This window comes from Porites lutea, chromosome 3 (genome assembly GCF_958299795.1).
Source record: "Porites lutea chromosome 3, jaPorLute2.1, whole genome shotgun sequence".
Lineage (NCBI taxonomy): Eukaryota > Metazoa > Cnidaria > Anthozoa > Scleractinia > Poritidae > Porites > Porites lutea.
In genome coordinates this window covers 28,453,011-28,468,010 of record NC_133203.1, presented here as the reverse complement: position 1 = coordinate 28,468,010, position 15,000 = coordinate 28,453,011, and the positions used below count along the sequence as shown (strand labels likewise).

General features: G+C 39.5%; 1 protein-coding gene across 1 annotated transcript in view; it reads left to right on the top strand.

Annotated features, from left to right (window-relative positions):
• LOC140932100 (uncharacterized) overlaps nt 1-15,000 on the top strand; it is a 28,504-nt gene that overhangs the window by 8,158 nt on the left and 5,346 nt on the right. Inside the window, exons 3-5 of the mRNA XM_073381756.1 lie at nt 3,456-3,719; nt 4,165-5,968; nt 6,242-6,264. Coding sequence (XP_073237857.1) covers nt 3,456-3,719; nt 4,165-5,968; nt 6,242-6,264 — 2,091 coding nt within the window. The remainder of the gene's footprint in view (nt 1-3,455; nt 3,720-4,164; nt 5,969-6,241; nt 6,265-15,000) is intronic.

The following is a 15,000-nucleotide window of genomic DNA, read 5'->3' as shown; positions in this document are numbered from 1 at the left end:
CATTGGAACTTGTTTTCAAATAATTTTTCGTAATTGTTGTCAGTCAGTAATTTATAAGATTTGATTTTGAAATTTAATAACTTTGCATTGCAATGGCTAAGAATTTTTTAAACGCCACGGCGTTTAATCGAATAAATACGGTGGGAGCTGGGAATGAGGGATTTTAAAAAGAAACAAAGGAGCATGGGAAACCATTGAAAATTATAGGCGCCATCTTGGTTGAAACGCATACAAGATGACATCAAGATCAAGAGGTACGTGTGTAGGTTCAACTTTTTTAAAATCTTTATTCAAAAATTTCTAGTCTTGCAAAAGAGGTGCCATTACGTCCAGAATTTCACTTAATTTGACATTTTGGAGTATACTAGCAAATCTACAGGGCCGTAGCATTCCTTTCACTATATCGAAAACTTCATCAAGTAAAAACATGTGAGTAGAAAACAAATTTTTGATATAAATGAGGTTTTTTGCGAATACTTCTTCTCAATGCTGAGGGACAAAATACCTGTTGTTTTAAATACCACCCGGTAACTGGGCTGATGGGTATGTAACTTCGTCCGGGAGGAGTACTGCCATATATGGGCTATATAGGTATGTGCCGCTGTGAAGGGTATGGTTTTCAAGCAGATTGCTCTAGGATAGGGTGTATAAATCAGAGCGTTTGGGTCTAGAATAAGGTTATCACTTTTCAGGAAACTGATCAGTTGGTTGACGATTTTATCTAGACTAGGGATTGTGGTATAAGGTTTTGTTTTGGCTAGACTACTGTGCTAGTGACCTCAGTAGTTTCTGGAAAACAGCTACTCTAGGATAGGGGGGATTTGGGGAGTATACTCTAGAATAGGGTAGCAAAATTCAGCTGAACTAGCTCTGGTATAGGTTAAGAGTTCCAGAGTCCCAGCAGCACATCCCTACCCAGAAAATCCTAAAGTACACCCCCCCCCCCGCTCCGTGGGGACTTCGTTCTTGTAAGGGAATCTCGAATCAAGGAAAATTTTGCTTGTGGAATCCAGAGTCCAGGAATATTTTGTTGATGGAATTTGGATTTTGGGCTTTGAAGTCCAAAATACACCTCTAGGAATCGGGAACCTAACGAATGGTTGAAATCTATATGCAAGTTCCACTGACAAAGAATCCAGAGTCCATTGCCTGGAATCTGGAATCCAAGACTGTCTGGGATTCCCTTACATGGTGCAAGAAGTTCATTAAAATGACCACTGGGCATTTTCCAAGATGGCACACCACCTATCCCTCATTCTCAGGTCCTCCCCACTCTCCAAGATGGCATGTGAGACAACTTTTCCACCCTGGGGGAATTTCTTTGGCTCTTTTTCCATTGTGGGCATTTTATTAAAGAATTTAAGGTGGCTTATTAACAGTTTTCAGATGAAAACTATTGACTTTTTCAAAGTTGAAAATTTCTATCAACCACAGGCCTCGATGGCCCTCTACTGAACTATTAATCACTGCAATTGATGTAAATTATCATTTTACCTTTTAAAAACATTTTATTGCCAAGTTTAACGAGAAATATAGTGACCGAGAACCCAAAAAGGGAAGTGGAAACTAGACCTGTAAGGTCTTTTTCCTTAAAAACTAGCGTACGACCTGGCTTGAAATTTTGAGGATTGTTAGGGAACAAAAAGGTGAAATAATAAACATTTTTGTAAACAAATCCAGTGGACAGGTTTTTAGTTATTATAAATAGGGACAAAATTCCGCATTTTTGGCTTTTGCAAAAATGCTGTCTATAGGTTTTCTTTCTGTCTCTCTAAAAACAATAATATTATTTGTAAGTACAAAATATATGCTGAAATTTTCAGATGTGGTCGTACAGCTAGTTTTTAAGAAAAAGCGTATAAAGTTTCCAGTCCCCTTGTGGGTCCTCGGTCACCATATTTTGAGTTATACTGCACAATAAAATGTTTTTAGGAGGTCAAATGATAATTTACATCAATTGCAGTGATAAAAAAGTTCAGAAGAGACCTTTAGTTGCTAAAAATGTTCCAATTTGAAAAAGTCAATAATTGTAAACTGTAGTAAGGCACCTTAATATTCATTATTATTCATTCAAAATATTTTCCCGATTCTGATTGGCTAAAAGCACACGTTTAATTCACCATAACCAGTTACTGATGACCAAATTTGGAAGAATTTTGTGTTTAACGAGAAAATGACGTCAAAAATGCAGCGTTTTCGCAGGTTAAGGCACCGTTAACCGAGAAGACCTGGGGACGAGGTTGAGTTGTTTTGGTTGTGAACTTGAAAAATGGCGGACATTTCACTCGTTTCAAAAGTAAGAACTAGGCGAAAAAATAGCTAAAAACATGCCAAGAACAGCGAGCAGACAACTCGAAGGGCGACATCTGCTATTTGGAGAATATTTGCGGAGATGGACAAACCTAAACGTGCACTATCGAAGATGAACTTAACATCGATGGATCGATGGAGGTAAGCATGTTTTAGCCATGTTTTTAAACTAGGAATTATTTTGAATGAATAGTAAAACAATTATTGAATTCGGCTCTCGTATCATATGAAGAATTATGGAGATTTCGGAGGGTGTTATCCGCCTCGGCCTACGGCCTCGACCGATAACACCCTCGTCTCGATCTGCACAATTCTTCATAAGATACTCAGCCTCATTCATTAATTGTTAAATATCCTTTTAGTTTGAAATTCAGCCCATGCTGTCCCTACTTAAAAAAAATATATTTGATAGAATGGAATTCGGCAATTTCACACACATCACTTGATTGGGGAGGGGTGGGGGAGGAGGGTATTGATATTAGGGTAATGTTACAAAAGAGATCTCCCGATCTCCAGATCTAAGATCTTTCGAAGTTGGTATCTCTGCACATTAAGTGTCTCGGTAAACACGAAACATTGTACCTGAATAATTTAAGACTGGTGAGAAGCCAGTTAAGTGCAAGCAGTTCAACAATGCCTTAATCCAGGCAGGAAACCTGAAAGTACACGAGAGAATACACACAGGTGAGAAGCCATTTAAGTGTAAGCATTGTAACAAGGCGTTGTAATGACTGCGCAAGATTTTCTTGTAATGACCGGGCATTACTAGCTAGGTGTCTAGGGTGTATACAAACTGTTTTTGAACAAAACTTGATAAAGGACAACGATATTATTGTAAAATTGACAGCTGTAAAAAATGGCTTCCCGCTGACATGTATCACGTGACTGTATTGCAGACTCAAATGTTTGACTCATTGAGGTCAGGTGACGTTTTTTTGAAAAGTTATTCGCTGACCATTAAGTGGTTTTTCATTGATCGCGGGCTCAGTTCCAAAATTTTTTATTAAAGAAACTGTCTCTTGGTTTCAATCGCATCGCCAGGTTCGTTTCCGTTTGATGAATACGAGGTGGAATGACCTCTTGCTCGCGGATGTTGAAAATTCCGGTTTTTTTATTGTATTCATTTTAAGAATAACACTAAACAGGCCATATGATAGATAACTTAGCAACCTCGTCCGTTCGGTCATTACAGGGAAGCGATTGTGAGGTCAATACATCAAAGCTGAGTAGTACTGAGAGCAAGCATTGTAACAAGGAGTTTACCCATGCAGGAAACCTGGAAGGACATAAAAGACAACACACTGGTCAGGAGCCTTTAAAGTACAAACGCAAGGCGTTTAGAGTGGCAGGAAGTCTGAAAGCACATGAAAGGAAACACACAGGTGAGAAGCCATTTAAGTGCAAGCATTGTAACAAGGCATTGTAATGACTGCGCAAGATTTTCTTGTAATGACCGCGCATTACTAGCCAGGTGTCTAAGGTGCATACAAACTGTTTTTGAACAAAACTTGATAGTGGACAACTATATTATTGTCAATTGACAGCTGTAAAACATGGCTACCCGCTTACGTGTATCACGTGACTGTATTGCAGACTCAAATGTTTAACTCATTGAGGTCAGGTGACGTTTTTGGAAAAGTTATTCGCTGACCATTTAGTGGTTTTTAATTGATCGCGGGCTCAGTTCCAAAATTTTTCATTAACGAAACTGTGTCTCGTGGTTTCAATCGTATCGCCAGGTTCGTTCCCGTTTAATGAATACGAGGTGGAATGACCTCTTACTCGCGGATGTTGAAAATTCCGGTCTTTTATTGTATTCATTTTAAAAATAACTCTAAACACGCCATATAATAGATCACTTAGCAACCTCGTCCGTTCGGTCATTACAGGGAAGCGATTGCGAGGTCAATACATCAAAGCTGAGTAGTACTGAGTGCAAGCATTGTAACAAGGAGTTTACCTATGCAGGAAACCTGGAAGGACATAAAAGACAACACACTGGTCAGGAGCCTTTAAAGTACAAACACAAGGCGTTTAAAGTGGGAGGAAGTCTGAAAGTACATGAAAGGAAACACACTGGTGAGAAGCCGTTTAAGTGGAAGCATTGTAACAAGACGTTTATCCAGACAGGAAATCTGAAAGTACATGAGAGAATACACACAGGTGAGAAGCCATTTAAAGGCAAGCATTTTAACAAGGCCTTTAACCGTAGGGGAGATCTGAAAAACCATGAGAGAATACACACTGGTGAGAAGCCATTTAAGTGCAAGCAATGTAACAAGACGTTTAGCCAGGCAGGAAATCTAAAAGAACATGAGAGAATACACACTGGTGAGAAGCCATTTAAGTGCAAGTATTGTAACAAGGCCTTTAACCATAGGGAAGATCTGAAAAGCCATGAGAAAATACACACTGGTGAGAAGCCATTTAAGTGCAAGCAATGTAACAAGACGTTTAGCAAGGCAGGAAATCTGAAAGTACATGAGAGAATACACACTGGTGAGAAGCCGTTTAACTGCAAGCATTGTAACAAGACGTTTAGCCAGGCAGGAAATCTGAAAATACATGAGAGAATACACACAGGTGAGAAGCCATTTAAGTGCAAGCATTGTAACAAAACGTTTAGCCAGGGAGGAAATCTAAAAGAACATGAGAGAATACACACTGGTGAGAAGCCATTTAAGTACAAGCATTGTAATAAGGCCTTTAACCATACGGAAGATCTGAAAAGCCATGAGAAAATACACACTGGTGAGAAGCCATTTAAGTGCAAGCAATGTAACAAGACGTTTAGCAAGGCAGGAAATCTGAAAGTACATGAGAGAATACACACTGGTGAGAAGCCGTTTAACTGCAAGCATTGTAACAAGACGTTTAGCCAGGCAGGAAATCTGAAAATACATGAGAGAATACACACGGGTGAGAAGCCATTTAAGTGCAAGCATTGTAACAAGGCCTTTCACCGTAGGGGAGATCTGCAAAACCATGAGAAAATACACACTGGTGAGAAGCCATTTAAGTGCAAGCATTGTAACAAGACGTTTAGCCATGCAGGAAATCTGAAAGTACATGAGAGAATACACACAGGTGAGAAGCCATTTAAGTGCAGGCAGTGTAACAAGACGTTTAGCCAGGCGGGACGTCTGAAAAGACATGAAAGAAAACACACAGGTGAGAAGCCATTTAAGTGCAAGCATTGTAACAAGACGTTTAGCCAGGCAGGAAGTCTGAAAGTACATGAGAGAATACACACAGGTGAGAAGCCATTTAAGTGCAAGCATTGTAACAAGACGTTTAGCAAGGCAGGAAATCTGAAAGTACATGAGAGAATACACACAGGTGAGAAGCCATTTAAGTGCAAGCATTGTAACAAGACGTTTAGCAAGGCAGGAAATCTGAAAGTACATGAGAGAATACACACAGGTGAGAAGCCATTTAAGTGCAAGCATTGTAACAAGACGTTTAGCCAACCAGGAAATCTGAAAGTACACGAGAGAATACACACGGGTGAGAAGCCATTCAGGTGCAAGCAGTGTAACAAGTTCTTTTCTTCGAGGAGTTATCTGAAAGTGCATGAAGAAAGACACCGTTGTTGGATTTGCCTTGAGATGTTTAAGACTAAGCCGTTGCTTCGTGAACATTATGATGACCATATGAGGTTTTTGGACCCAACGTCGTAAACGTCAACAACGTACTCAACATTCTGTGAATTAATTGTGTATAATGATTTATTGGTATTTGCTTGTAAATTCAAGCTCATCAAAAGATGTTAAATGAGATCGGATCTGCTTCATTTTTCTCGTTGCTTAAAGGCACTCTCCTGTTTGTATTAATAGCACTAAATACGGAGTTCTTAATTAATACATAGTTGTTTGTTTCAGTTAACGCCAAACTTTAAATAATATGTTATTATAAGGTTATTTTTTTAAAGCTTGATGGAGGATGAGTGTGTAGGTATGTACCACATACTGTTCTATTTAAGTTTTGTTAAAAGAGGTGAGCTTATTCAAGCGATGGGGAACCACTATTATTTTTATGAAAAGTTCAAAAGTGAATTTGTTACCAACGAATCATTTGCTAATTCCTTTATAGCAATTGGAAGTGATTTTATGTGAAGCGCTCGACGCCTGTATGGTTAGAAGTTTCAGTATTAGGTTCTGGTCCGATTGGTGCATTTAGGGTGGCAGAACGTTTGGACACTTCAGCCGTTTTTTAAAAAAGAAAACTGTATACAGACGTTTTGTACTAAGTTTTCGGCTTATTTACAGTCTAGCAAGAATGTTTGTGGTTTTAACCATTTGTTAAAGAATTCAGTTCCAGTTTTTTCGACGTTGCTAGTCTGATCGGTGCTGTCAGGGGTTGAAGACCCTCAAGAATCTCCTTTTACAAAAGGTTCCAAGACGTTTTGTGTTTAGTCTTTTCTCTGTAAGGAATAAGTTTCTTAACATTTACAGTCTTGCAGCAATTTTTTGGGTTACAATCATTTGTAATATCATAAGATTTTGGCTGAAGCATATCGAAGTACGATACATTAATTGCGGGACTGTTGTAAGAGAGACTCTTGGTTTAGAGATGCTGATCTATTGCGTTATCAGAGTTAGAACGTTCCCTTTAACCACAATTATTAGAATATAATTATGTGAAACTGTGACAATGATTTTAGCGATAAGGTCTCAAGGAAGTGAGAGTTACTTGAAACTTACTCGCAGACATTTGTTGGTCTGTATTTCTTTGTATCAGTTGGGTGTTTGGCATGCTTTGTTACTTGTTGTAATAATATTTTGGCAATTTTTCTAAGTTATAATTTATAATTTCGGATAATTTTGATAGCTGTCGTTATGAAGTCGGTGTTAAAATTTTTAGGTTATATCAATTTGGACGTAATTTGGTCCTTTTTTGTTTGTTAGGTTTGATCAGTTTGGGACGTTAACGCTTTAAATGTTTTGTTACACCTTTTTCATATGTCATGACGTGTTTTGCAAAAACAAAATAGAGAATTAAGTATTTTGTTTGAAGTAAAATGCTCCCAACTTCATTTTCTTGTGAAAGTAATAATGCGTAAAGAGCATTAAGATTGATCTTTTCTAGCTTAAGGGTGGGAGAGTTACAATGTTGATATGCTTAGCGGTTCAGCGTAAAATAATAGGGAACTTAAGCACCAGACGTTCTTGGTACCACGGACGCCAACCGGAAGTATTTTTGCAGCATGACAGCCACTGCGCGTGTCAAGACATTCTTGAGCTGCGGTCACGGACTTCAAAACGCGCTGAGGTTCAAATTCTGGGTTCTTTGAAGAGTATGCGTCATACAAAAGTAGAAATTCTTCGTCTGAAATCATGTTTTCTTCGTAAGAAAGAAACAAAACTTAACGCAAATCTTTGAAACGCATTTTCGTCTGAATTATTCTCTCGGCCTTCGTGATGGTTTCACGTTGTCTTGCTTGGTGATTTGCATTTGGCACGCAAACCGCGTCCCTCATCCAGTTCTGCGTGTGGTTAGCCATGCCGTACGTGAATCAAGAACGTCTGGTGCTTAAGTTCCCTAGTGACGATACCGCAGACCTTTATAATGTATTTGCATCACATAAACAGTTTAGAAAGTGTAAATGACTTGGTTTGTAACTCTGTCAAACTTTTTTTTACGAGATTTTTTTTGTGTATCGTGAATGTGTTTCAGTTAAGCTTTTTATCGTGAAAAAAAAAATATATGAAGAAATATACCTTTGAATTCATATTCCACCGGAGTAAATTTCTCACACACTGGGTTAAATACTGGTTTCAGTTACTTACCTTGGCCGTGTTTCTTCCGATGCTAGGAGTTTTAAGGACTGGACATCCATTCAGTTTCTAAACCCACCCAACAGGGTTTAACTTAAGTGACCCACGAGACACCCGGCGCGAGGTTTGCAAGTTACTGCACCTCTATTATACGCGGTACAGAAATTCTATCGATACTGAGGACGTTGCACTTCCTAGATCTGATTGGTCGTGCAGCGCGGGAAATTTGCTTGAACCAATCAGATGCATTACTTTATCGTTAGTAGTGACTCGTCGTCTTCGGTCATTCTTCAAACGTCATTTCGCGGGTGAATCAGTAGAGGGTGAAATTTACAAGGACAGAGTACCAGAACCAAAAATCCAAGTAAATCACTTAACACGGTGCGTGACATAAAATGAACTCGAATAAAAGTGAGGGTAGTATAACATGAACACATTTATTGAACCACAGATCAATGTTCCTTGCACAAAGGTCACAACTTGATACAGAAAAATGGACGGAGACAATAGGTCTCTGAGTTCTGAAGGTCGATCTCCGTAGGGACAAATCGGTTCTAACTGAAAGCGATAAAATCGAACGAAAACTTATTCAACTAAAACCACATAAAGTACAAATATAGTATATATGATTGAAATCGATAATTCCAGAATAGCGAGAGATAACTAGATAACTCTAGAAAATCAGACACTAAAAGTCTATAATAATAATAATAATAATAATAATAATAATAATAATAATAGATAGATAGATAGATAAGATAGATAGATAGGTACTTTATTAAATACATTGCAGCATAAGCTGAATTGCGTATTTACATAATGGTAATAATTTATACAAATAATTGTAAAAATGAGTAATAATTGTAACAGCTAAGACTAAAAACGTATAATAAGAAACCTAAAAATTATTTACAATTCTGCCTGAGGCCATAAAAAAACTGTTCTTAAATCTATTTGTCTTGCAATGCGGCAAAGTGAAAGTGCGCGCGTGCCTTAGATTATAGTCGCTCTTATAAAGAGGCGGCAACAACTTTCTTAACTTGTGGTTCGGGTCACTCATTATGCTTTCAAACGTGCCTGTGCAAATGTTGTGGTGATGCTCCGCAACCGTTGGTAAACTTATAAGCGCTAAAGCTTGCTGATATTCTATACCAGGACATACGATTCGCATTGCTCTTTTCTGAACGCGTTCTAATTCTTGCGAAATGTAGGCTGGTAGCGCGTGATGGAAAACTGGCGCAGCGTAGTCAATGACGGAGAGCACGTATTAGCTGAACAAGAACGTACGTATTAGCTGAACAAGAAAATAGAGCCTCTTAGCTGCCTTCTTAGTAACTTCCGTGATGTGCGCATTCCATATTCCATGTTAAGTCACTAGAGATAGTAACACCTAAAACTTTAGCATCTTTAACTAATTTTATGTACTCCTCTCCTATGACTACTGGAGGAAAGTCACAATCTGATGTAAAACTAATGCGGAGCTCCTTGCATTTGTCTGTGTTTCACTTGACTCTGTTTCTGATTGACCAATTTACTACCTTATTTACAATACCTCGAGCCTCGCTATACTGTCACTTCTTTATTACCTCTGATGTTGTGGTGTCGTCTACATATTTCCAAATAGAAGCATTACTGACTGTTAGATCATTTATCATGATCAAGAAAAGCGAAGGGCCTAGTTTGGTTCCTTGCGGAACGCCCGAAGGTACTGTGCCCCATTCGGATAGACAGCCTTCAGAGAGTTCGATTCTCTGTGAGCGAGCTGATAGAAAATCTGTTATCCAATTAATGACGCCAGGTGCGATGTCAAGCGCGCATAATTTCCTTACTAAGATACTATGGTCAGTTAGATCAAATGCTTTCTTGTAATCAAACAGGAGTGTCCTGATAGTCAAACCGTTCCCATCAGTCCCTTGAGAACACTCGTGGAGCATCTCCAACAGGGCAAAAGTTGTCGAAGACTTCGGTATCGCACCAAACTGGCTTGGGTCCAGAGAGCGCAGTACAGCTGGCTTTACGTGCTCTGTGGCGACAAAGTCCTCTGCGACCTTAGAGATACTCGGTGTTAACGATAAAGGCCTCAGATCTTTCTTGATCTCCTTAACAGGCTTGGTTTTGGGTAAAGGAGTGACGTCTGCCAATTTCCAGGGTCTCGGGAGCTGCTGTTCCTTGAAAGAGGCATTTAGAATGATTGAGACAGGACAGGCGAGAAATTCCGCATACTCCCTTAGTATCCAATTAGGAATACCGTCCGGACCGCCTGCTTTGGCTGCATTGAGATAACACTTTGGTAACACTGGGTTCCTCTTGTAGTGGAGTGTCTAAAAAAATTAAATCGTCCCTAGAAGAGTCGCACTGCAGGGTTTGTTGCTGTGGTAGAATTCTGAATTTTCTTCGTCCTCCGCAACAGCCTCTTCGAGTTGGTTTCACTCTCGAAATGCCGAGTTCAGTCAGGCGACACCAGAAGTCGGAACTGCAACGCGTTTGAATTGCAGAGACTGGTGATGATATTGCTTTCAAAAATGATCTTGAATAAACCAGAGCCATAGCAAAACTCACCAGTGAGTATCTAGTCAGAAAGGATACAAAAATTTAGGAGAAATTGTAAAATATTAGCAGAGCACCACAATAATATAGTAATAATAATAATAATAATAATAATAATAATAATAATAATAATAATAATAATAATGACTTTATTTTAGTGTCAATCTATTTAGCTTGAAAGTTAGGTAATTGGGGACACTTTCCTACGTACTAGCACACTAATCTATTACATGACTTTTAAATTAATGATCTTACCTAAAAACTATGTACAAATGTACACGACACAACATTTACACAGGTCACAGCAGTTACTATTATCATCCATATGGCTCGAAAGGTCCACACCGCGTATATGTTTCTTAAATGCTTTGAGGCTTGTCAAGTTTCCGAGCTCACTACTGACCTTTGACCAAATGAAAGGTCCTTGGTAGCGCAGCGAATGCCTCCCATAGGGCACTATGGGAAAATAATACGACGATAATTACTGCTGGTATCAATCAATCAGCATACTCATGTTGAAGAGTAGCGATATAAGAACTGAAACCACTGTAAATCAGTGATGACAAGACTAAAAATAGATCGCTCGAATAAACAGAAAAAATAACAACAACGATATTGTAAATTACCAAAACTAAGCGAAAACTATTACTATGATGAAGTCGAAGCTGAAAAACTGTAAATAAAAGGAAATCTATACTCACTTTAGTTTGCACACGTACCAATGTTATCTTGGTTCAAAAGGCAAACTGACCTTGACAGTAGATGAGCACGAGTAGTAGATAGAAAGAAAGCCCAAATGGCTAACAGAAGTTAACACCATGAAGTCTACACTAGAACTGAACTAACTATGCTGAAAACACTAAATTTATAATCAGCAAAACGTGCTCGAAAACCATCTGGAAATTATTACGTATTTCCCATGCGGACATTACAGAAAAGGGCTGCGAAAGTAGCCGTGGGCTGATCAATAAAAATCTCATTGATGTAGGCGATAATCGATTTACAATAACTACCTTTCACGTTTCAAAACCAACAGAGAGGTCGCGAATAGTCTGTGTACAGACTCCCCCTCTCCCCCTCAGTTAAAAGCGGAGAAGGGGTTGGCGCCCCTTCTCCAATTTTTACTGAGGGGAGGGGGTCTGTACACAGGCTAGGTCGCGAGATGTCGGCTGTTTTCTCACGTTGGAATAAAAAGGTGGAAAGTGTTGGGTCGGTGTTAACCTTTCCATTACTTTCAAATTCACTCTTGGATAAAAGTAAATCACCATTTCTGGGTGTTTCTTTGTGTTGCGGAAACCATTGTTGGTTTGCTTTTGTTCTGTGGTACTTTTATTGTTCCATGTCTTTCCAACCTGTTGCATTACGTGGTTTGGTGATTGCACCCTGTCGGCAACACCATGAAACTTCCCCATTTCATGAGTGAGGCACCTTGAAGTTCTCAGAACGACTAACAAAACAATTCTTGGTTTGCAACCATGTGACAAGGAGGCCATATTAGGGTCAAAACAATAGACTTTTTTCTCGAAGAATTTACATGAAAATAGACTTTAGTTCCCAGAAGAAAGAAATTCTTTTGTTTGTGACCACCAAGATGGCCGCCGTAACGTCGCGTTCAAACCAGCAATAGATGAATAATCAAATAAATGCGCCTGTCATGATTTCAAATCACTGAAAATAGTTGTCGAGTCTCCGACAACAGTGGAACCAAGCTACCACATGATGGGTCACATAGACCCTTTGCAACTAACCATTCACGAGATACAAATCCCCTTTCTCTGGGACAGGGGATTGCTCTGGGACAAACATACCATCAATTTCACCTAGTATGAATAACAAATATGAAAAATGAAGTTACCTATTTGAAACGAGAAAAGACATATATTATTTTTAACTGGCACATTTCCACAATGCACCCCTTCTTCTTATCCCGCTGTTCCCAATTATATAACATGACAGTATAACGTGACTAAGATTTGATCTAACCGGAAATTTCCAAAAAAAATATTTGTTGTAGTGGGTATGAGACGTGAGCCCAATGTGGCCTCCTTATGGGGGACTTGTCTGGAAAGTGAATCCGTTAGTCATTGCCGCAACCAGTCTCAAATAGCTCACGTTAGATATACAGTGGATCCTCCCCTCTAGGACCCCTGTATACAAGGGACACCTCCATTCAGGGGACACAAAATTTGGTTCCGGAAAAATGCTCACACAATCTTTGTATCTTTTACCTCTGTTGAAGGGACACCTCTGTTCATAGAAATGGGACACTTTTTCTTTGTCCCGGTACCCAGGTTTAACCTCCATTTGGGTGACGCATTTAATAGTACTCAAAACGTGACTGACAACAAAGAAGGTTGCTTAGTTATTAAAGTGTACACTAGTCACGATAACGACAGCTTTCACAACATGGCAAATCAACACTCAATATTGCAGAGAAACGGTTACGTGGTTGTTTGTATACATTATCTAGCTGATTGAATTAATGACTGCAACATATTCAGAGGCAAAATGAAAACAATATATTTTCTTTTTTCGGTTAATTATTAACAAACCCCAGCCCATAACCTCTTACTCTATTAAAGGGACACGTCTATTCAGGGGACACTTTCCTTGGTCGCGAGGGTGTCCCTGAATAGAGGTTCCACTTTCTTAAAATTCTAATGTGACTTCGATGCTTTCTGGTCATACTTTTATATTTTGTGGTTTTTCTTAATGCTCATATCTTCTGGGAATTGGGAGACAATAGAGTTGTGCAAAATTTGCAGTTTTTTTCATAAAGCCTCGGAGTCATCAGTATCGAACATGGGGTATTGAAATCTGCATTACTACATGGCTTATGAGCAGTACCAAGGCAGTACATTTTTCACGATGACTCCTGTATTCGATCAGGCGGAAAAATCTTTGAATGGATAAAATAGACCATTTTACAGTTGTGGACTTGGTACCCTAGCCTTTGAGTGAACGTGAGGCTGAGGTTGACCTTGTTTTGATACAAACCTCCTTCGTTTTGTAATGGAAATTATGCTTGATTGAAAATAATGGTTAGCATAAGGACACTTGTGATTTATGTGAAGATGAAATGACCAGCATGTCACGAGCGTGGGACAAAGAAAAAATCTGAGTCCCCGGAACTCATGGAGAGCGAGGTCATATCCTAGGTTCATATGATTTAAATAATAATAAAGCAGGAAGGGCTGTATCAAAACAAGGTCAACTCCAGCCTCGTTTCAACCTGTAACTATAAAATGGGCCATTGCTGTGAAGACATTTACCTCAAATTCAAGAAAACTGAGGTGGCAGAAATTTCATAACTATCGCGCGTGTGAATTCACTGGTCATTACGTAGGCAAGAGTTCACAGGAATGCAGCGATTAAACCGAAATCTTCACCTCGTAACGGATTACAGGTTCCACAGATCATGAGTAGAAGGCCTGCCCCGACGGTAAAACACAGATGTCTAACCTGCGAACACAGACGCATTTCCGGTCGTCTATTCTCTCACCCATGCGGCGTTTATTCCAGGATTATACGAGGAACATTTATGACAGCTTTATCTACATCATCCAGACAATAACCATTCTATCCCGCCAGAAAAGCGAAACCTTGGAACTTTAGACATCTTAGTGTCTACATATATTTAAAAATATTTATCGTAATTGCTGTCAATGATTTATGAAATGTGATTTAAAAATAAACGCCGCATCGAAAACGCTTAAAATTTTATAAACATCGGGGGGTGTTTAATTGAATAAATTTAAATAGGGTTTACATCTTCCAGTTAAAAAAAGTTTCTGCCAGTTTGGACCGTTTTGAACGCGATCATCCTCGGAGACCCAGGGGCAGATAGTGAGGGCGAGGGAAAGTCTAAACGGGGGTGGGGGGGGGGATATGGCACGAAGAAAAGTAAAGAACGGCAAGAAGAGCCCCTGGGGACAATGTCTTACCAGATGCTGATTGGTGCTTGCCTAGTCCCTAGGCCTCATTATTCCGCGCGGCCAAAGCGTTTCGGGTCACGTGGTCCATGCGAAAATGTGAGGCCGTTCCCCGCCCGTTCGTCTGGGATACGTCACCGAAATGAATTGACCGATAGGGACTAGAAGAACGCCGTACAGGGACGAGGCAAGATTGGTGCCAGAAAACTTTAAACTGGTCTGGTAAGACATTGTCCCCAGGGGCTCTTTTCCCCCTGTTTTTACTTTTCTTCGTGCCATATTTTTCCGCTCGTTTAGACTTTCCCTCGCCCCGACTATCTGCCACTGGGTCTCTGAGGAAGGAACGCGATGGGAACTGGGAAAGAGGGTTTTTAAGAAGAAACAAAGGAGCACGGGAAATTACGGGAAAGGCGCCATCTTTGCTGATGCGATTT